This window comes from Octopus sinensis, linkage group LG1 (assembly GCF_006345805.1).
Source record: "Octopus sinensis linkage group LG1, ASM634580v1, whole genome shotgun sequence".
In the NCBI taxonomy this organism is placed as follows: Eukaryota; Metazoa; Mollusca; class Cephalopoda; order Octopoda; family Octopodidae; genus Octopus; species Octopus sinensis.
The window spans coordinates 32,735,386-32,758,400 of NC_042997.1; the positions used below are offsets into that span (position 1 = coordinate 32,735,386).

At 37.7% G+C, this 23,015-nt stretch overlaps 1 protein-coding gene across 1 annotated transcript in view; it reads right to left on the bottom strand.

The window, feature by feature from the left end:
- The window catches only part of LOC115212689 (dynein beta chain, ciliary-like), a 168,850-nt gene that overhangs the window by 130,152 nt on the left and 15,683 nt on the right, over positions 1-23,015 (bottom strand). The window contains exons 4-13 of the mRNA XM_029781368.2: positions 19,089-19,278; positions 18,746-18,845; positions 15,674-15,885; positions 13,355-13,588; positions 9,965-10,132; positions 7,572-7,688; positions 5,079-5,344; positions 3,853-3,921; positions 1,308-1,434; positions 269-524 (exon numbers count right to left, since the gene is read on the bottom strand). Coding sequence (XP_029637228.1) covers positions 269-524; positions 1,308-1,434; positions 3,853-3,921; positions 5,079-5,344; positions 7,572-7,688; positions 9,965-10,132; positions 13,355-13,588; positions 15,674-15,885; positions 18,746-18,845; positions 19,089-19,278 — 1,739 coding nt within the window. The remainder of the gene's footprint in view (positions 1-268; positions 525-1,307; positions 1,435-3,852; positions 3,922-5,078; positions 5,345-7,571; positions 7,689-9,964; positions 10,133-13,354; positions 13,589-15,673; positions 15,886-18,745; positions 18,846-19,088; positions 19,279-23,015) is intronic.

The window sequence follows — 23,015 nt, forward strand, 5'->3', positions numbered from 1 at the left end:
TTAATACCAAAAATTATTTACATCAAAAAGCTGCTTTTTTTTTTTCTATGAAAATCCCTATTTTTTACGATTTTCTGACTGCTGTGTCGCCATTTTTTGGTGTATTTCAACCAGAAAAATGTTCACTCAAAGAGAATAACAAGCTACATAATGCAAAATTTTTAATTTTCAAAAATTCCAATTCTAAAGGGTTGAAACAAACCCGAGCAACGCCGAGCGATACTGCTAGTTTAAAGATAAAGAAAGAGAAATTTTGATCTTATCTTACCTGAACTATTCCAGTTCATAACTTTCTCAGCATTTTTCAATTTATGATCAATATCGTCAATTTGTTTTTCAATAAGAGGGAATTCTACCTCTATGATGGATGTTCTGATGTTGTTATACCAAAGAACTATCATATCAAGGTTGGTGACATATTGGAAGATGTCATCTCTTCTAGCATAAAGTTCATTGCTGCTGGTTGGAATATTTTCCATGCCACGGATTTCCATGTACTTAACCTCCTTTAACACAGCAATAAGCTAGAAAAAAAAATTAAGTGAAAATTCTGAATTTTTTACTTTATATTTTTAAAGTTATGTAATTTCCAATTAGCTATATAACGTTGATTTCAAATTTTGGTACAAGGCCAGCAGTTTTAGTGGATGGGTTGGTCAATTATATCAACCCCCAGTACTTGTCTGGTACTTTATTTTACTGACTCCCAAAAGGATGAAAGGCAAAGTGGATTTCAGAAGGATTTGAATTCAGGATGCAAAAATCTAGAAGAAATGATGCTAAGCATTTTGTCCAATGTAGCAGCAATTCTGTTTACTTGCCACATTAATCAATTTTTATAATATTCATTGATTGATGATGATCATGATGATAATGATTATCATCATGTTTATTTTCATGCTGGCAGAGGTTGGAAGGGTTGAGATGGTCTGAGACAATTCTTATTCTAAGTTACTGCCCACTTAGATGGGTCAGGAGGCCACCACAAATCACTTGTATGTTCCATGTTTAGCGTAGTTTCTATGGCTGGATGCCTTTCCTAATATTAACCCCTTTACAGAGTTTGCATTTCATCATAACACCAGCACTATAAAGGTTATGATGTTTTTGATATAACCAAAGGGTCCTCTCATCCTAAAAAGAGAGAAGAGCAGTTTACATACAAGGCTTGTTACACTTACAGAGGCATTTTCATTAAATACAAATTTCATATCTATAAAGCTATTGCTTTCATTCTCTCTCTCTCTCTCTGTATGACTACCTGTCTGCCTGTCTCTACACATGTGTGTGTGTGTGTATTTACTAACCTGAGCATCAAAGTTCACTGAGATTAAATTGGTCTGTTCATTTCTTGACAACAAAGGCTGGGACAGGTTAAAACAGCAGGCATCATCAACAGTTTTCGACCACTCTGTGTATTGTTCATTTTCAAAACTACAACATAACATAAATATACAAACAGAAAATGAACAAAAAAATAAATACTTGAATAATAAATAAATCAAAGTGTTAGGATGCTTAAAGGGTGTCCCAGGCACATGTAAAGAAATTTGACTTACTTAAACCCTTCACTCCCTATCTTCTTCTTCTTCTTGTCTTGAGACAGCATTCACCCGGGGTGGGTTGAGCTGGCTTCATTCATCCTCAATGCTGCGTCTCTTACAAATGCCGACCTGACCTGGCGATTTGAGGCTAACGACCATGTGATCTCCAACCACTCCTTATTCCAGCAGCGAACGCCATAGATATGGGGGCCTAGGTTGGGTTCCAGATCAAGCCTTGACTGTCATCAGCCAGGTTTTTCGTTGTCCACCACATCGCTTTCACCAACCCTGAAGGGGAGCTGGGACAATTGCTTCACAGATGAATTCTCCTGGTTGACGATGGAGGGCATGACCCAGCCAACGCAGACGTCTCATTAGGATGACTTGTCGGAGGGAGGTGATTTTGCACTGGTATTACACCAAATTGTTGGAGACAAAGTGATGCCATTGGACAGAAAGGATGCGGCGTAGACTCCCTATCGAGCATAAGCCATTGATGACCTTTCTTCACTGTTCCTGATTCTGGGTAGTCTTTTCTGCTTTTCTCCAGTTGAATTCCTACATCCTTGCAGCTTCTTTTCAGATTTCACAGCATCATATGTTACCCTGGGGGAAGCCTTTCCTCTCCCAGGTCTTGTTGGCTTTGAATTATCATCAATGTATCTATAACTTTGCTTCTATCAAGGTAAAGTTTCAGCCCTATACAAACCCATTTTTACTTCTGGGAAGAGGTGTTCCACATTAGTTCGGTCCTCTATCCTTTGACCAGTCCAGCATGGGAGATCCTACCAGGGGCTTGCACTCCACTGGCATAGCTCTAAGGGACATTGAGGCACACAATCTATCACACAGCGACGAGAACCAAACCTTGTGGAAACAATCAATTGATGATCAAATTTAATTAAGATAACCAATTGCTTAATCATCCTAGTCAAAAGTATATAAGTAGTTAATTAGCTTTCTTGATTTAAGGGATTATACTTTACTTGTTTCAGTCATTTGACAGCGGCCATAATGGAGCACTGCCTTTAGTCGAGCAACTCGACCCCGGGACTTATTCTTTTGTAAGCCCATTACTTATTCTATCGGTTTCTTTTGCCGAACCGCTAAGTGACAGGGATGTAAACACACCAGCATCGGTTGTCAAGCAATGCTAGGGGGACAAACACAGACACACAAACACACACGCACACATATATATATACATATATGTGACGGGCTTCTTTCAGTTTCCGTCTACCAAATCCACTCACAAGGCTTTGGTCGGCCCGAGGCTATAGTAGAAGACACTTGCCCAAGGTGCCACGCAGTGGGACTGAACCCGGAACCATGTGGTTGGTAAGCAAGCTACTTACCACACAGCCACTCCTGTGCCTATGGTGAATTCAGTTTTAAAATGAGATTACAATCTCACCGTAGTGGCAAAACATTCCAACTAACAGAGGTTCTTGGAAAGAATACAGAAGCCAAATGGGTTTGTATTGGGCCAACACCTCCACCTAGAGAAAAGAAAAGTAAGAGAAGCATTGATGACAATTTAGCGCTAACAAGAGTTGTGAGAAGGTTTTCTGTCAGACTAACATATGACATCGTGTAGCAAACTCCAAAAAGAAGCCATAAGGAAGTGGGGATTCAACTGGAGGAAAACAGAAAAGATAGTCCAGAAATGAGAACAGTGGAGGAAAGATATTGATGGCCTATGCCCTTTAGGGAGTTAAGGGTTTAAGAAAAATAACAATAAAATGAAATAATCAGATGATTGGTTAACCCTTTGGAATTCAATCTACGCTATCAAATGCAATACTTGTATATTCACATTGTATTGAATTATTCATGCATTATTTCATAGTTTTGAGATTTCAACGATGTGATTGCTTTATTTTTAGAATGGCAGGATAGGACAGGTGTGAGAGGCAAGATCTGACTAGTTTGAACATAAAACAGGTATAATATTTTGGTCAGACATGGCCAGGTTAATATTCTGATCACAAGCATGTTTATTTATTATTACACGATGATCAAGCATAACCGACAAGAATTTTAGATAAAAATTAAATTTTGGGAATTCCAGTGGTCAAGGTGAAGACATTAAAGGAATATAATTCAAATGGCTATTTTGAGTTCTTACATATATAATAAATGTCCCAATTTTTTTTTTTAGAAGTGAAGGAAATAACTGTGTGGTCTCCAAGCATTTCTGAAGGACATCAGAAGCATATGAGATGGAGTTGACTAAAACCGGAAATTGAAACCAATTCGCTACTTTATACTTTCAATGGATGCATAATAAAAAAATTATAGAACTAACTTGGAGAGTAGATTCATCATTTCTTCATATTTTCTGTAAATAAGAATTGCTTCTTCATTTGTTGTACAACTAGAGATGGAAATAAAAGAGAGAAAAAGCAAAAAAGTAACACAATTATCACCATTATAATGTTCATTTTCCTGTTTGTGTATGGCAGGATTTATCTTATAACTTTTACTAGTTTCAGTCATTGGACTGTGGCCATGCTGGAGCACCACCTTGAAGGGTTTTAGTTGAACAAAGCAACTCCAGTACCTATCTTTTGCTAAGTCTAGTACTTATTCTAGCAGTACCTTTTGCTGAACCACTAAGTTATGGTAAGTTGTTGCATGGAACCCCAAAAATCATATACGGACCCTCAGGGGACAAATGGACCCCAGTTAAGGACCACTGAACTAAACCCTTGAAAGTGGTGCCCCAGCATTGCAGCAGTCTAATAACTGGAACAAGTAAAAGATAATAGGAAAAAAATATAAATGAGCTAAAGATACCTATTTCTTTACTACCCACAAGGGGCTACACACAGACAGGACAAACAAGGACAGACAAACGGATTAAGTCGATTATATCGACCCCAGTGCGTAACTTGTACTTATTTAATCGACCCCGAAAGGATGAAAGGCAAAGTTGACCTTGGCGGAATTTGAATTCAGAACGTAGTGGCAGACAAAATACCTATTTCTTTACTATCCACAAGGGGTTAAACACAGAAGGGACAAACAAGGACAGGCAAACGGATTAAGTCGATTATATCGACCCCAGTGCGTAACTTGTACTTATTTAATCGACCCCGAAAGGATGAAAGGCAAAGTTGACCTTGGCGGAATTTGAATTCAGAACGTAGTGGCAGACAAAATACCTATTTCTTTACTATCCACAAGGGGTTAAACACAGAAGGGACAAACAAGGACAGACAAAGGGATTAAGTCGATTACATCGACCCCAGTGCGTAACTGGTACTTATTTAATCGACCCCAAAAGGATGAAAGGCAAAGTTGACCTCAGCAGAATTCGAACTCAGAACGTAGCAGCAGACGAAATACCACTAAGCATTCCGCCCGGCATGCTAACGTTTCTGCCAGCTCGCCGCCTTGTGCTAAATGTTCTAAAGATACCAATTGCTTCTAAACATTCAATTGGTTATGATGTACATTTTCTTAAGAAGAGATGACTGGAATTTGTAACAACTATACAAAAGCTGTTAGTGAATACAACACTTCAATTACCTATGGTCAAGATGTTTGAAACTGCCAACTGAACTAGTGATTCTCTCTTGCAATTCTTGGGCCCACTTCAAACTTCCAGATACTTTTGGCATGAATTTATGCACCATGATGCATCCTGTCTCTTTCAACAGAACCATTTGCTCATTGTACATTTCCTTTGCTGTGTCCAATTCTTCATTGAGCATGTCAACAATTTCCAGGTATTTTCCATTAAAATCCTTCTTAATCAATGGTCTTTCTAAAAGGCTTCCCATCATATCAATTAGCTTTAATAGATTAACAGAAAAAAAATAAATAGATTAGTGAACAAAATATAAAGCAACTAAAATCATAAAGAAAACATCAGAAATCAAATAAAATTATTCTTTTGAGGAACATCATCATCACCATCAACAATAACACCATCACCATCACCACCATCACTACTACCACCATCACACCACCACCACCACTATCATCATCGTACAAGGTTGTAGTCATGGATATTTTATACCTGAACAAAAACAAGATGATCATGGATGAGTTGAACACAATTAAATGTCTGCTCAATCAGGCTGACCCAGGGCCAAACATTTATTATCATATCTAATTGTTTTACAAGTTTCTTTGCTTTACTTATGTTTTTTTTTTATTTTCTCTTAGTACTTTGTCAAGGAGGAAAAAGCAGCATTCATTAACCTTTATTTTTACAAGACTTCCAAGACTAGTAGGAGAATAGGAGTAATTTATTCCCAAACTAGAGATTTGATTTGAATGCTTGCAACAGAGGGGACTCTGCTAAAGACACTCAAAAACTCGGGCGGTGGCATTAAACTGGATTAAGTTTACCATAAAAAAAATCCAGAACACAAAATGCTGAAACAAACACAAAGAAACATATCTGCTATTGTAACAAATCTGCCAATTCACTGTCCTGGGCTGATGTTTTATGGTATCAACAAAGGCAAAAACCAACCATGGCAGGATTTGAACTCAGAGTGCAGAACAAGAACAAGTCCCACAAAACGTTTTATGATTTACTCTAACCAGAACCAGATTAAGATCCATAGAAGCCCTAAGCACTTAGTAGATTTCAGTACCCACACTTATACTCTACTCTTTTACTCTTTTACTTGTTTCAGTCATTTGACTGCGGCCATGCTGGAGCACCGCCTTTAGTCGAGCAAATCGACCCCGGGACTTATTCTTTGTAAGCCCAGTACTTATTCTATTGGTCTCTTTTGCCGAACTGCTAAGTGACGGGGACGTAAACACACCAGCATCGGTTGTCAAGCAATGCTAGAGGGACAAACACAAACACACACACATACATATATATATATACACATATATACGACAGGCTTCTTTCAGTTTCCGTCTACCAAATCTACTCACAAGGCATTGGTCGGCCCGGGGCTATAGCAGAAGACACTTGCCCAAGATGCCATGCAGTGGGACTGAACCCGGAACCATGTGGTTGGTTAGCAAGCTACTTACCACACAGCCACTCCTGCGCCTTATATATGTAATTCAAAATATAAACAATAATAAACCATAAGATAAATTTTCATTTTTCAAAATGAAACAAAACTAACAGTAAGATGGAAAATGTTTATTTTTGTATACGTCTACTTTATTCATATGTGAAATGTTTTCCCCTAAGTTTTTTAATTACAAAGTCTTTGATCAGATCCTCACTATGATACCATGAACACTTTGAAATTTCAATCATGTAAACCATTTCAAATATTCTTTCAACAAGTTTAAAGTGTTTTCTTTTGTACCATAAACCATTTACCATTTCTGTGGTGTCCCCTCTTCCCTTGAAACCCTAAGCACATGCTTATTTTGCTAAATGATTAATGCAGTACTGACTCTAATGATTTGTCCCCTTAAGTAATTTACCATTTTATAGTTCTTGTCCTTTGCTTTCAGTTCTCTCTTTTATAAATGTATGTTTGGTCCCATTTTCTTAATCCTCATCTTTTTTTTAAAAATTTTGCTTATCTTATAATGCATTGTTCTTATCTCATCTATGTACATCAGAAATAAAATATTATGGTGGGGGGCGGGGCATTACTAGTAAAGATACTAACAGGTAACACTTCAGAACTTATTTGGAATATTCTATTGAATGTATAAAATATAACAGGCTTCACATAGGCAATCCCATCTGCCTATTATTAAAGAATAAATGAACATAAAAAGATTGTCTGTTGTTGTTAATTAACCCCAGGTCAGGCATCTTGATTGAATAGACTTATGATCAAAAACATTCCAGCCATGACAATTCCATCGTTTTACTATGTGCAGGGAACTCGAGACTACATTATACAATCAATCCTTATTTCTAGCTGGTCATCTGACAATGTAAAGGTTACCTCAGTGATTCAAAAGTTTTCTTGTAAAGCAGATAGTCATAACACCAACATGCTTGGTGCCCCTAAGAAACCAGTCAAATATTACTTCAGGGGTTATATAAGATTGAGATTGAGAATTAAAATTATGTCTTACCTTGAAACAAGATTGAAGACCGGAGCAATCATCAAATCCTTGGCAAATTATGGTACCCAATCTTCGATCCAGGTCATAGATTCGATTTTGGAACTTCTCAAAGTCATCAAGAAATTCCTTGTTTAGAATTAGAATAGAATTAAAATTCAAACATTAACATTTTTGGTATTTAATTAAGCAAAAAAAAGGCAACTCTTAATTTAGTATGTAAATTCTAATAATCCTTTCTACTATAGACACAAGGCCTGAAATTTGGGGGAGAAGGATAGTCGATTACATCGATCCCAGTGTTTCACTGGTACTTAATTTATCGACCCTGAAAGGATGAAGGGCAAAGTCAACCCTGACAGCATCTGAACCCAGAACATGAAGACAGACGAAATACCTATTTCTTTACTACCCACAAGGGGCTAAACATAGAGGGGACAAACAAGGACAGACAAACGGATTAAGTCGATTACATCGACCCCAGTGCATAACTGGTACTTATTTAATCGACCCCGAAAGGATGAAAGGCAAAATCGACCTCGGCGGAATTTGAACTCAGAACGAAATAGCGGCAGACGAAATACCGCTAGGCATTTTGCCCGGCGTGCTAACCTTTCTGCCTGCTCGCCACCTTTCTAAATTTTAACAATACAATGTATAAGAACTACACTCAGCTAGCCAAGGCTGTAGCCTTTTTACCTGTCTGTCAAGCAAGAGTTTGTACTATGACACAGGTACTGCATTGAATTTATGGCTAAGATACCTAACTCTCAGGTGACCTTGTCTTCTTAGCTGCAGGAAAACTTACAATATGATTACTTGATAAAATCTCTTAAGATTGTAGTTACAATCCTACCATGGATAAAACATGGAGAAAGATGAATTCTACTAAATTGATTTACTCTAAATACATTAAATGAAGACAATATGTCCAAATGACTCCAAAGGTAGGAGTCTTGGATAACTTCTATCTACTCTGGAGATATGGTGTATCTCATGGTATGCATTATTTTAACTGCATAAAGTACAGGGAAATAATTGGCACAAATCCATTGAAGGTTTTGATGAGAGGCTTAGGGATGGGAGAGGTGGACTCAGTCAATGCTTAGATCAGGCCTGGCTAACTTGGATTATATTACAGGCCACTTTAATCACAGAAATTTTTTGAGGGCCGCTTGTATACTTTATGCACTAATAGTCAAATAATCAAATTACAGAATCAGGAATTTTTCATACTTTTCCTTTGTTTAAAATTATAAAATTGTTGGCTGTTGTTTTACTGCCAATTATAAATTTAAAATTTAATTTCAAACAAATGTTTACACAAACAATTTTATTTTGAAATTAAACACAATACTTCAAGAAAGTATCAAGCGGACCATAGGCCTCAGGTTGACCAACCCTGGCTTAGATCATAAGAGGAACAGAAAATTTAATACCCATATACACATGCACAGATGACTTCATTCTGTTACAATGATTAGTTGTCACCTACTGTGTGACACCTCAACTTATATATTTATTTCTTTATTGCCCACAGGGGGCTAAATAGAAAGGGGACAAACAAGGAAAGACAAAAGGATTAAGTCGATTACATCAATCCCCAGTGTGTAACTGGTACTTATTTAATCAACCCTGAAAGGATGAAAGGCAAAGTCAACCTTGGTGGAATTTGAACTCAGAACATAATGGCAGATGAAATATCGCTAAGCATTTCGCCTGGTGTGCTAATGATTCTGCCAGTTCGCTGCCCTAACCTCAACTTATATATTGTTAAAGATTACTTCCTTCAGATGTAATATAGAAAACCTTCCACTAATTTGCATAAAACTAAAAATATATTATCATCATTTATTTTCTCAGTCCAATATTCATTGGAGGGTAGTGGGGTTGATTCCTCAGGCAATTGTCTTAACACTTTCCCACTGGATTCCCAAACATCACCAACTGAGACTATGGATATTATCTAACCATTTTGTTCCTAGTCTTGAAATACAGCCACTACTCATTTTTACCAGCTGAGTGGACTGGAGCAACATGGAAAAAAGTGTCTTGCTAAAGGACACAACACACCACTGGTGTTTGAACCCATGACCTTACAATTGTGAGCCAAATACTCTAACCACTAGGCCACATGTCTTCACCTTTCAGGCATTACTCAACATTCATGATCAGAGGTGAGGTTAGACATGAAAACCAAAATGTTGACAGTAAGTTTGGTTTCCTTTTATCAACCGCTCCTCTTCTGAGGGTTGTATATTGAAGTTGGCACATTACTGTACTACCAGCAGCGATTCTAGCATCCAATTCAACCTCTTGTCTCCTGTCTATACAATAAAATTGTCTCAAAATGTATTCCACAGGTGAAACTTTTCAAAATATAACCAAACAGGAGAAAATGTTACCTGGTTATTTGAATCTAATGTGTCATAGGTTTTCTCCTGGAATACTTTGTATTGTTCTTTAAATTCATCACTGATTTGGATAACTTGTTTGCTTAGGATTTTACCTTTGATGCCACCAAGTTCGACCTTCTCAAGCTTCATGAATTCAGTTGAGGTTTCCATTAATTTCTGAAAATATCAAAATAAAGCACAGTAAGTTTTATTTTTTATGAAATGTCTATAATTGGTAGAGATGCACAGTGGAAACTACTAAAAACCAAAGAAGCAAACTGGAATGCTGACTTTAAATAACATAAAATATAGCATTAATTCTAAGTATTTTGTGGCTTGTGAATAATAGTGTTATTACTCTTAGTTCTTAGAATTAAAGTCTGTGGGTTCAAATCCAGTCTGAAATATTATATAGACAATTGAACAGATACTGAAGGACAATCAAAGATCAATATGCAAATGAAGAAGAAGAAGAAGAAGGAGGAGGAGGAGGAGGAGAAGAAGAAGAAGAACAACAACAACAACAACAACAATAGTCGTCGTTTAACGTCCGTTATCCGTGCTAGCACGGGTTGGACGGTTTGACTGGGGTCCGGGAAGCCAGGGGCTGCACCAGGCTCCAGACTGATCTGGCAGTGTTTCTACAGCTGGATGCCCTTCCTAATGCCAACCACTCCGTGAGTGTATTGGGTACTTTTTACGTGACACCGGCACAGGTGCCAGGGGAGGCTGGCAGCGTTCACGATCAGTTGGTGCTTTTTACGTGCCACTGGCAGAGAAGCCAGTCGAGGTGGCACTGGCATTGGCCACGGCGCTGGCATATATATATATATATACATATATACAAGTGGGTGCTGAAAAGTTCCTGGCTTTAGGGGTATTGCAAAAGGCCTGGTTGGGGGCCTGACCTTTTACAGTGCTTAGAAAAACTGAAGGACCGCTGCAATAAGTGTGTAAACCTGAGAGGGGAATTTGTTGAATAAAACCCTAATTAACTGATCCTCTTCTATTTTCTTTTACCAAAAGCCAGGAACTTTGCAGCAACCAACCCTCATATATATATATATATATATATATATATATATATAATAGAACAAATCTTGAACAGGTAACAAATCAATTTATAAGATATTTATAACATATTGAAGAGAAATGCAGATATATATATATAAAATATATACATATAACAGGAAACCAAGAAAGGTGCAGAATGTATATGTATATATTTTTTATCAACATTTGCATTCATCATCATTATGCAATATAAATGTGTTATAAATAGATTTGTTACCTGGTAACTGTCTGTTTATGCTTTTGTTTTATATTTGATAAATTCTTAGAAAGATTTTATCCTATACTTAAATATATATATATACATATACATATATACATATATATATATATATATACACACACATAAATATATATATATATATATATATATATATATATATATAAATCACATGATTTCACTGTTTCTACAGATTATCAGAAGCAGCCCAGCTCTGCACCAAATGCTAGAATGAAAATCAGTCAAACAAATATCTACTATAATAATACTCGTGTCTTTCTCCATCACAACACATGAATGAGAGAGGAAGGGGTGATGGCAAACTTGGTAGCGGGTTGATGGAAATACTACAGTGAAAAAAAAATCAAACAGCGTTTCAACTCTGCGTAAGTATGTATGTGTGTATATAAAAGGGAGTCATGTAAATGTGCATGTGTGTGTGTGCAATGGAAGTGGGATGGTGAACATTCAATGATGAAAATGAAAATCAGTCAGTGTTTCAACTCTGTGTAAGTATATGCATGTATGTGTGTGCATGTACAAGGGAAGTATGTGAATGTTTGTATGTGTGATTATTATGTACCTTATTCATATATAAACTACTACATTTTTGATGGCATGGAGCCAGCTAATGGTGTAATAATGTCCAAAAAAATCACTGATGTCACAAAGGCTGGTAGACTACAAATAAATTAGCTATTAGCAACAGCAGCAGGACTTGTAATGAATAATAATTGGCATATCCGACTCAAATCAGATGTGTTGTCTTGATCACTTTTAAACTGCTATTAATTATTTCTTTATTGCTCACAAGGGGCTTAACACAGAGGGGACAAACAAGGACAGACAAAGTGATTAAGTTGATAACATCGACCCCCAGTGCATAACTGGTACTTAATTTATTGACCCCAAAAGGCTGAAAAGCAAAGTCGACCTCTGCGGAATTTGAAATCAGAACGTAATGGCAGACGAAATACCTATTTCTTTACTACCCACAAGGGGCTAAACACAGAGAGGACAAACAAGGACGTGCTAACGTTTCTGCCAGCTCGTCGCCTTATAAAATTCTATTAAACTGCTATTAATGTCCAGAGATACCATCCATGTTGACATCATGTGCTCAGAAAGTACTGACTATACTAGCTGATTAAAATGATCACCTGCACTGGTGAATGTTGTATCAATGATGCTAGTCAACTCTTCAGAGAGTAAACTAGCATACTTTTTATCTTAGACACAAGTAAGTGCATGACTCAGTGGTTAGAATATTTGGTTCCTGATTGCAAGGTCATGAGTTAATTCTTGGCAAGGCATTCTGTCCTTGAGCAAGACATTTTATTTCACCTTGCTCCATCAACACAGCCCACAAAAATGAGTAGTATCTGTATTTCAATGGGCCAGATTTGTCACATTCTGTGCTATGCTAAATCTCCCTGAGATCTTTGTGAAGGGTACATGTATCTATGGAATGCTCAGTTACTTGCATATTAATTTCACAAATAATAATAATAATGAAATTATTGTATACAGTGCTCAGGTGCACCACAACTTGTCAGAAAGCGCATATGGAGTATATGCAGTAATGTACAAATGTCTGGAAAGCGAACAATGTAAGAGTCAGATACAAGCTTGCGTGTGTATGGAGGAGAGAAAATCAGGTGTAGCGTTGGCGAATCTCAGAAAGCATGAAAGTTTTGAAGGATGCAGTGTTCCGACAACTAACAACTGATGCTGGCAGTTTGTTCCATGTTTCAGCAACTCTCAGCGTGAAAAAATGTTTCCTAAAGTCATGGGAGCTGTGCTGTTTTCTGACTTTGTAAATATGTCCACGGGTGTTACACGGGTGGGAGTTCAAAAAGGTGCTCAGAGTTATTGTTTGTAAGATGGTTGATAATTTTATGGGTGTCTGCCAAGTCAGCTGCCAGACGTCAGAGTTTCAATGTGTCCATGCCCAGGGAAGTAAGGCATTCAGGATATGGCAAATGCCTGATGGAGGGTATTCCATCGATCAGATCAACTGGAACCCTTGTCATCATAAGAACAGAGTGCAAGGTTTCAGGAGACACAAGTATCTTGAGGAAAGTTTTGAAGGAAAGTTTTTAACTTACCTTCACAACTTGAATTCTTTGCTGAAATTTATCAAATCTATCAAACACTAGAGCAGGAGAGAATTGCCACAGTTTAACTTGAGTTTGATCTGAGAAATATTCTTCCAGTTTTGATTTGTATTCTTCATATGTTTCTTTAAAGCATTCTAAAATTTGCTCAACATTTCTCACTTTAACCATACTTTCTTCAATTTCTCCTTTGAAAATTTCAGTTGGTTCAGAATGATCCCTTGCCTACAAATAGAAATATCAACATAATATCTTAGAGAAATACAAGGGAGTCATCACTGAATTTGATAGACAACTATAAGCAAAAGCACATACATACCTCCAGCCATTCATCCACCCCATTCCAAAACATACACACAAAATGTACTAAGTTTTGTACAAATTGAAGAATGGAGATTAGCAAGATAACAAACAATCTTCATGTCATTATCTGAATGGTTGCATTCATAGAGACATCATCCTTATGTATTGTATATGTGGTAAATAAATTTGATGAAGTACATCCATTTCTAAGCTATATTCTTGAGGGAAGTTAAACTAGCAGATCTCAAGTTGAGGCATTTTGTCCCTAAGGGAGAAATTTCAAATCTAAGAGAAGAAATCTTAACCAGAAGGAAACAGGGAGAAATTCCAAAGAAAGATCACCGGATTGGGAAAGAATGTACCTTGTGCACAATATATATATATATATCATCATCATCATCATCATTTAGCGTCCGCTTTCCATGCTAGCATGGGTTGGACGGTTCGACCGGGGATCTGGGAAGCCAGAAGGCTGCATCAGGCCCAGTCTGATCTAGCAATGTTTCTATGGCTGGATGCCCTTCCTAACGCCAACCACTCCGTGAGTGTAGTGGGTGCTTTTTACATGCCAGACGGGGCTGGCAAACCGCCACGGTCGGATGGTGCTTTTTACGTGCCACCGGCACAGAGGCCTGTCGGGGTGGCACTGGCAACGGCCACGTTCGGATGGTTCACTTACGAATATATATATTATAACCACCTTATTTTAAATCATATGGATAATACCATACTAAATTCTGGTGCCTTTAACTTAAGTACCATCTGAATCTATGTATAAATATATATATATATATATAAAGCACCAACCGATCATGACCGACGCCAGTACCCACTGACCGGCTCTTGTGTCAGTGGCACTTAAAAAGCACCATCTGAATGCGTTCGTTGCCAGGCCCACATTACTGGCTCCGGTACCAGTGGCACGAAAAATTCACCAATCAATCGTGACCGACGCGAGAACCCCTTACTGATTCCTGTGCTGGTGGCACGTAAAAAGCACCCACTACACTCTTGGAGTGGTTGGCGTTAGGAAGGGCATCTAGCTGTAGAAAGTCTGCCAGGCCAGATTGGAACTTGGTGCAGCCACTGGCTCTCCAGACCTCAGTCAAACCGTCCAACCCATGCCAGCAGGGAAAACAGATGTTAATCGATGATGATGATGATGATGATGATGATAATTAGGATGATATATATATATGTATACGTGCACAACGTACATTCTTTACCAGGCATGGCATGCTTGGGTAACCTTTTTCGAGAAGTGTGCTTCACAAGACATGGCTCATAATCAGGTAGGCCACACTACTAAAAAATTTAAGGTAAGTTTTCATTAGGTGTGCCAGTGTGCCATTGAGAAAGTTCCACAGGCTACAAGTCATCTATGACAACTCTAAGTAGTTAATCGACTTGATAGAAATAGCAGCCAACTCTTCCTCAAATTATACCCTGCTGTTTTATTAAAAGAAGGACAGTGAATAATGTAGTAAAATCTCTCTATATATAAAGCTGAAGTTGTCTGTGTATGGCAGGTTTGGTAGCCTTCAACTAACACTATCTCCTCCAAGACCCTGCGGCACAAGTTGACCAAAATTGAGAGTATGATAGAAGAAGGCTTGCTCTTCCTTCCGTAGAAGAAAAAATTCAAATCGGACCATGTTAACACCAAAAATTATTTACATCAAAAAGCTGCTTTTCTTTCTATGAAAATCCCTATTTTTTACGATTTTTTAACTGCTGTGTTGCCATTTTTTAGTTGTTCACTTGAAGCTACATAATGCAAAATTTTTACTTTTCAAAAATTCCAATTCTAAAGGGTCGAAAGAAACTCAAGCAATGCCGGGCGATACAGCTAGTATACAATATGCCTGAATAAAAGATGGGAAAGTCACAACTAGAATCGGAGTGTCTTTGATTAAAAGTCTTTATGGACAAGAAGAAGCTAAGCAACAACTATCTACGGCCCTTGTAAATTGTATAGAAACAATCAAATATATTTAGGATACAAACCAAATTGATGACCAAGTTACACGTTTCTTGCAGCAAAACTGTGATACGTGGAGCTGTATTGTAAAAGTTGGAGTTGGCCCATATAAGGCAAATGACATGTATAAGTGGAGGAAAATGCTGTGTCAGGTCTGTGAAATCAGCTTGTTGGATATCAGTGAAGAGGTTGTGAAGTGGTTTTAAGAATACGTTTATGTCTCTTGCCTCATCAAGAGCTAAAAATGATCAAATAATAAAAGAAAATAAACAAAAAAAGTTATATGCATATAAACACATACATACATATACATGTCGTTTTCACTAACGCTGGTCTCACAAAAAAAAAAAAAATTAAATACCCGGTTCACTCCATGAAGCTGTTGGCTTTGCAAAAAGTGGAGACTGAAGCATCATAGTCTACCAACTCATCAGATCCTTGAATGGAAAGTATAGCCTGTCTACATCTCCATTGATATTGAAGCATGTGCGGATGCATGCATGCATACATGTGTGTGTGTGTGTCTGTGTGTGCATGCATGTATGTAGTATAGGCATGCTTATGTGGTTAAGAAGTTTGCTTCAGATCAACACAGTTAGGGGTTCTGTCCTACTGCGTTAACAATGTCAACTAATGTTCTACACTATAGCTTCAGGTTGACCAATTACTTATGAATGTAATTGGTAAATAGAAACTGAAGAAGTCTGCCATGTGTGTGCATATACATTTATGTGTATATGTGCATGTGTATATATGTGTGTATGTATGTGGTTGCATAAGTGAATTTGTATTCTCCTTGTCTCAACATATTTACTGATAATAAACAAAATTTAGGCGCAAAATTTTCCCCAAAAATTTTTTCGAAAATTTTCACCAATAATTTTTCGAAAATTTTACCCAAAAATTTTTAGAAAATTTTTGCCCAAAATTTCCCCAAAAAATTTTTCGAAAATTTTCACCGAGAATTTTGGCCGAAAATTTTACCCAAAAATTTTTCGAAAATCTTCACCGAAACTTTCCTCCAAAAATTGTCGAAAATTTTCCACAAAAATTTCTCGAAAATTTTCATCGAAAATTTTACCCGAAAATTTTTTTTAAATTTTCACCGAGAATTTCCCCCAAAAATTTTTCGAAAATTTTACCCGAAAATTTTTTTTTAATTTTCGCCGAGAATTTTCGAAAATTTTACCCAAAATTTTCACCGAAAATTTCCCCAAAAAATTTTTCGAAAATTTTCACCGAAAATTTTCCCAAAAAATTTTCCGAAAATTTTTGCCCAAAATTTTACCCAAAAATTTTTTCGAAAATTTTCACCAACAATTTTTCGAAAATTTTCACCGAAAATTTTCCCAAACAATTTTTCGAAAATTTTTGCCCCAAAATTTTCCGCAAAAATTTTTCGAAAATTTTTTCCAAAAATTTTACCCGAAAATTTTTCGAAAATTTTCCCCGAGAATTTTCCCAAAAAATTTTTAGAAAGTTTTCCCCCAAAAATTTTCGAAAATTTTACCCAAAAATTTTCACCAACAATTTTTCTTTTGAGTAGCAGACAGAAACTGAAAGGAGCTCAAGACATATGCATGTATATATGCATATATATGTGGAGGCGCAATGGCCCAGTGGTTAAGGCAGCTGACTCGCGATAGTAGGATTGCGGTTTCGATTCCCAGACCGGGCGTTGTGAGTGTTTATTGAGCGAAAACACTCAAAGCTCCACGAGGCTCCGGCAGGGAGATGGTGGCAGCCCCTGCTGTACTCTTTCGCCACAACTTTCTCTCACTCTTTCTTCTGCTCGATTAGCCAGTGGGGTAGCGTCATTTAAAGGCTAAATGTGAAGTGCATGGTGACCAGCGATGTGTAGCAACATCTGATAGCCTGGTCGGTCACGTGATCACGTGATAAGCATATGTATGTGTGTGTGCAGGTGACCAAGTGAATAGTAGAGGTGGATGCTCTGAGAGCATAGCTGAAAAAACAAGAATAGGCTGGGCAAAGTTGGTAACAAAGGGCCTCGCCTTCAGAGTAAAAGGTAGATTGTATGATGCCTGTGTGTGAACAGTCAGACTATATGGAATTGCATGGGTTGTGACTGCAAAGGACATGCGAAGGCTTGAAATAAATGATAGTAGTATTCTTGGCTGAATGCGCAAAGCCTGAACAGACACTGATGCTCTATATATCATTGACAGGAGATTTGGCTGTTATGCAACTTAAGGATGTCTGTCACTGAAGAACAACTAGCAGGGTGAAATCATATCATCTGGCAGTTCTGGCAGCTATAGCAGATGGTTCTCGTCTGTCAATAATATAATGATGAGTGCTTTTATATACCCCAAGTCTTTATGAGAGATTCTCTCAAGGTGAATAATATAGTATTCTGTGTTTTTAAAACAACCCCCATGTTAAGTTGGAGATCAAGATTATCCGTTTCATATATATATATCTATGTATGTATATATGTGTGTGTGTATATATATATATATATATATATATACACACACACATATATACATACATAGATATATATATACATATATATATACATACATCATCATCATCATTGTTTAACGTCCATTCTCCATGCTAGCATGGGTTGGACGGTTCAACTGGGGTCTGGGAAGCCAGAAGGCTGCACCAGGCTCCAGTCTGATCTGGCAGTGTTTCTACAGCTGGATGCTCTTCCTAACGCCAACCACTCCATGAGTGTAGTGGGTGCTTTTTACATGCCAGCCGAGGCTGGCAATGGCCACGATTGGTTGGTGCTTTTTACGTGCCACCGGCACGGAGGCCAGTCAAGGCGGTGCTGGCAACGGCTACGTTCGGAGGGATCTTTTTACATGCCATCGGCACTGGTATCACAACTACAATTGCCATTGATTTTTTGATCATACATACATATATATATATATATCTATATATGTGAGTGTAATGTAAATTTTACTCTGCTACACATATTACAGATATATCTAATTAATGAAATATTAACGTTGCATATATTAACAGTTCCAAGATTATATGATGTAGTTCAACTTTTATGAGAAACCTGACCATCAGAATAACTAGAGAATATTGTTTAAATATAAATAACTAGTTCTTACCAGTTTCAACATCTCGTAACAAATTCTGGAAAGAAATGTGATATACACTGTTGGTTCTTTCTAATAGGTTTGCCATTTTTACAACTCTTGGAGCTTGTAGCTATAAACAACAGAACAAAGATTTTTTTTTAAAAAAAGAGAAAATAATTTTGATGAATGAAAGCAGGGAACTTGGAGTAATCATGGACTGAAGATACTGTTTCAAATAAATTTGAGAGGACAGGCATGTAGAGAGGAGAAGGAGAAGGATAATGCCATCACCACTAATGACACTGATGCTGTCATTTTAACCATTCTGCCGCCTTAAAATAGAAGAAACAAAATTAAACTTGACTAAACATACCTGGTCATAGATGCAGTTCAAATTCTTAAGTCTATCTTGCCAGAAATTCAATTCTACAAATGGAGTTGGATTCTGTCCGTCCTTCAAGAATTGAGCAGAATGTCTCTTTAGAACATCTTGTATCTGGTGAGACCATTCTATGACAACTGATTCTGTAGAATGTACTAAGGCACGTGTCAACAAGCTATCTCTGAAATATGGAAAAAGTAATAGTCATGACATCCCTTTACCACACCCAAATTTCTAGATAAAAGAGTATTTGCCAATAGACTTCAATCCTAGTATTGAGACTGGAATTTCTGTCACCAACTTTGGAGGGACGAAGGGCGAAATCAATCAATGTAGAATTTGAACTGAGAACATAGAGTAATGAAATTAAATTGATATTTAAATCAGGTCCACTATCATTTAACAACTTGCCATCCTTGAAGTTTTAAGAAGATGAAAGAGGCTGTGACAAGAGTCTTGGACAACATCAGTTTAGAGGACTTCCGTGGAAGCTTCACAAAGTGTCTGGAGCACTACAAGTGCATTAAAGTTAGAGGATCCTACTTTGAAGGAGATTAGAATTTTGTACTTCTTTCAAATTAATAATTATCTCACCTGAAAAAGACTTAAAACTTCTGGAATGCAACTTGTATGACTAAATATTACTAAATATTACAATTTAGTAAAGAATTAATATTTGAATATTTCATTCTTGTTTTGGTTTGCAAACTTCTTGATATCTTTTATGACTGTGATAAGATCCAACTCATAGCTGCCAGGAAGAATCTTGATGAGGCTTACTTGAACGCCGAGGTCGAATTTATCAATGGCAAAATTAGTAAACTATCGAAAGAGCACATTAGTAAAAAACACCATCTCGCCTGGAAATCCATCAAAGACCTATCAGGCAAAAATTCTGGGTCATCAATTAGAATTAAAGGGGGATCAGCTAAGAAGCGGTTAGAAAATTGGTCAACCCATTTTAAAAACCTCCTTGGGAAGAATGCCAAAATCCCTGATAACCCCACTCTCCCAAGTGTGCCTATATCAGACATGCTGGACATCAACACCTCCCCTTTTACCATATTTGAACTAACAGCAGCCACCAAGCAACTAAAAGCCTCGAAAGCATTTGGTCCCGACAACATTCCGGCTGTGATTTGGAAGGATGATAGATTTCACACACTTTTGCTTAACCTCTGCAACCACACACTTTCCACCTTTGTCGCTCCAAAGATTTGGCACCAATCTCAAATCATTCCAATACCCAAAAAAGGCGATTTGTCCCTCGTCACCAACTACAGGGGCATATCTCTAATGTCAATTGCTGCAAAACTGTACAACAAACTGATCCTAAATCGTCTTGTCCTTTTTGTTGAACCTTTGCTCCGAAAGAACCAAAATGGATTCAGACATGGGCGCTCAACGCTGAGCCAGATACTATGCCTGCGCAGACTTATTGAAGAATCAAAAGCATTTAATCGCGATCTTGCAATGGTATTTGTAGACTTTTCTAAAGCGTTCGATTCTGTAGATAGGTACAAGATGTTTGAAATCCTTAAGCTCTATGGGATACCAGACAAAATTATTTCTGCCATCAAGGTCCTCTACACAGATACGTCTTCAACCATCTTAACCCCTGATGGAGAAACATCATCTTTCTCGATCAAGGCCGGAATACTGCAGGGAGACACACTCGCCCCATTTCTTTTCATCATTGTTGTTGATTATGTGCTACGTATGTCAGTTGATACCATCTCTGGCAAGGGCTTTGAAATAAAACCAAGAAGAAGTTCCAGACACCCAGCTGAGTACTTGACAGACACTGACTTTGCTAACGACATCGCTCTTATCAGTGATTCTCTCTCCAATGCCCAGTCTCTTTTACAATCTCTTGAACAAGCCTCAAATTGTGTAGGTCTTTACCTCAATGAGGCCAAAACTGAATACATAAACAAGTGCCTGTCCAACAGTGATTGCATCATCCACACTCTCAACAGTGCACCTTTAAATATGGTTTCTGATTATAAATATCTTGGGTCATACATATCATCATCTGGAAAAGACTTTCTAACTAGAAAGGGTATGGCCTGGTCAGCCTGTAATGACATGCATAAGATCTGGTCATCAAATCTAAGTAGAGACTTCAAACTTGAAATATTCAAAGCCACAGTCGAACCAATTCTACTATATGGCTCAGAAACCTGGACGTTATCAAAGAAGCTTGAGAGGCAGTTGGATGGAACCTACACTCGCCTCCTTATGAGAGCTCAAAATCTCTCGTGGAGGCGCCATCCAACTAAAATGCAAATATATGGGAAATTACCACCTGTGTCATCTCTTGTGAAAGGTAGGAGAGTCCAGTTTGCTGGACATTGTTGTAGAGCTGAAAAAGAAGTAATTTCTACTCTTCTCCTCTGGAAGCCATCTACTCGCAACACCAGAGGGCGCACACTCTCCTACCCTGATGTAATCTCCAGGGATACAGGCATCCAACAACAGGACCTCCGTAATGCTATGATGGACCGTGAAGTCTGGCGCAACATGGTAAATTCCATTGTCTCGACCACAGTCGAACAATGATGATGATGATGTGATATAACAAATGATATGCATATATATATATGCTAGTTTATTTTGTCTTTTTGTCTTCTCTCCTGGTGTTGTATGAACATTTAATGTGGTTTTAGAGTCAGGTGTTGGCTGCTATTTCCAGTGTGGCAGTATCTCTTAGATACCCTAAATTATAATTTTAATAATAATTATTATCTTTGAAGGTTTTTATTCCCATGCTGGCCACTTGATAAGATCGATATTTAAATTAACAATCTTATCCACGGAGCCTCGTGGAACTTTAAGGTGTTTTCGCTCAATAAACACTCACAACGCCCGGTCTGGGAATCGAAACCGCGATCCTACGACCACGAGTCCACTGCCCTAACCACTGGGCCATTGCGCCTCTCATAATATATATATTATATATATATATATATATATATATATATATATATATATATATATATTATATATATATATATATAATATATATATATATATCTGACTGGCCTGGTGCAGCCTTCGGGCTTCCCAGACCCCAGTTGAACCGTCCAACCCATGCTAGCATGGAAAGCGGACGTTAAACGATGATGATGATGATGATGATATATATATATATATATATATATATATATATAATTTTAATCCAAACGGGAAAACAAAAAAACAACAACAATGGAACAATTACAGTATTATTATTAATAGGCGCTCAGGAAATGGAAGCAGGAAGGTATGACGTTTCGAGCGGAGCTCTTCGTCGGAAACATAAAGAAGGAAGAGAGAGGAAAGAAAGATCCCAAAGCGGGCAACAGGGATAGAGAAAAAAAACGACTGGTGTTTACGAGTTACACATGGTGAAAGGCGGAAGTTTACGATAACAAGAGCAAAGTAGGTTTTTAAAGCCAAAGAGTGGAGACAAGGTTGGTAACGCAACAGATGTGTGTGTATGTGTGAGTGTGTGCGTGTGTGTATGTGTGTGTGTGAGGCGAGATAAAAAAACAAAAAATATATGTATGTGTTAGTCTGTGCATCTGTGTGTAGGCGTGTGAGGTAGGGCGAGACAGTGGTAGGCAAGCAGAGAGTGGTCAGTAGTAAGAAAAAGAAGGAAAGAGGAAGGGAGGGAGGGGAAGGGGTGGGGGCGTATGTATCGTGCCAGCGTGTGTTGAGTAGTAGTGTGTGTGTGTGTCCAGTGTCGTGGTAGTATTAATGGCGAGTAGATTGAATGTGTGTAAGAGTAATGTATATATTTAAGCAATGTGTGTATATGTGTGCGCGTGTATGTATCAAAAAAAAGGGGGGGGTTAAGGAAAAAGGACTACAGCTGAGGGGAAGATGGAAGAGTGGTCCCGCGGAGACGGGCGTGGGAAAACCCAACGACAAGCG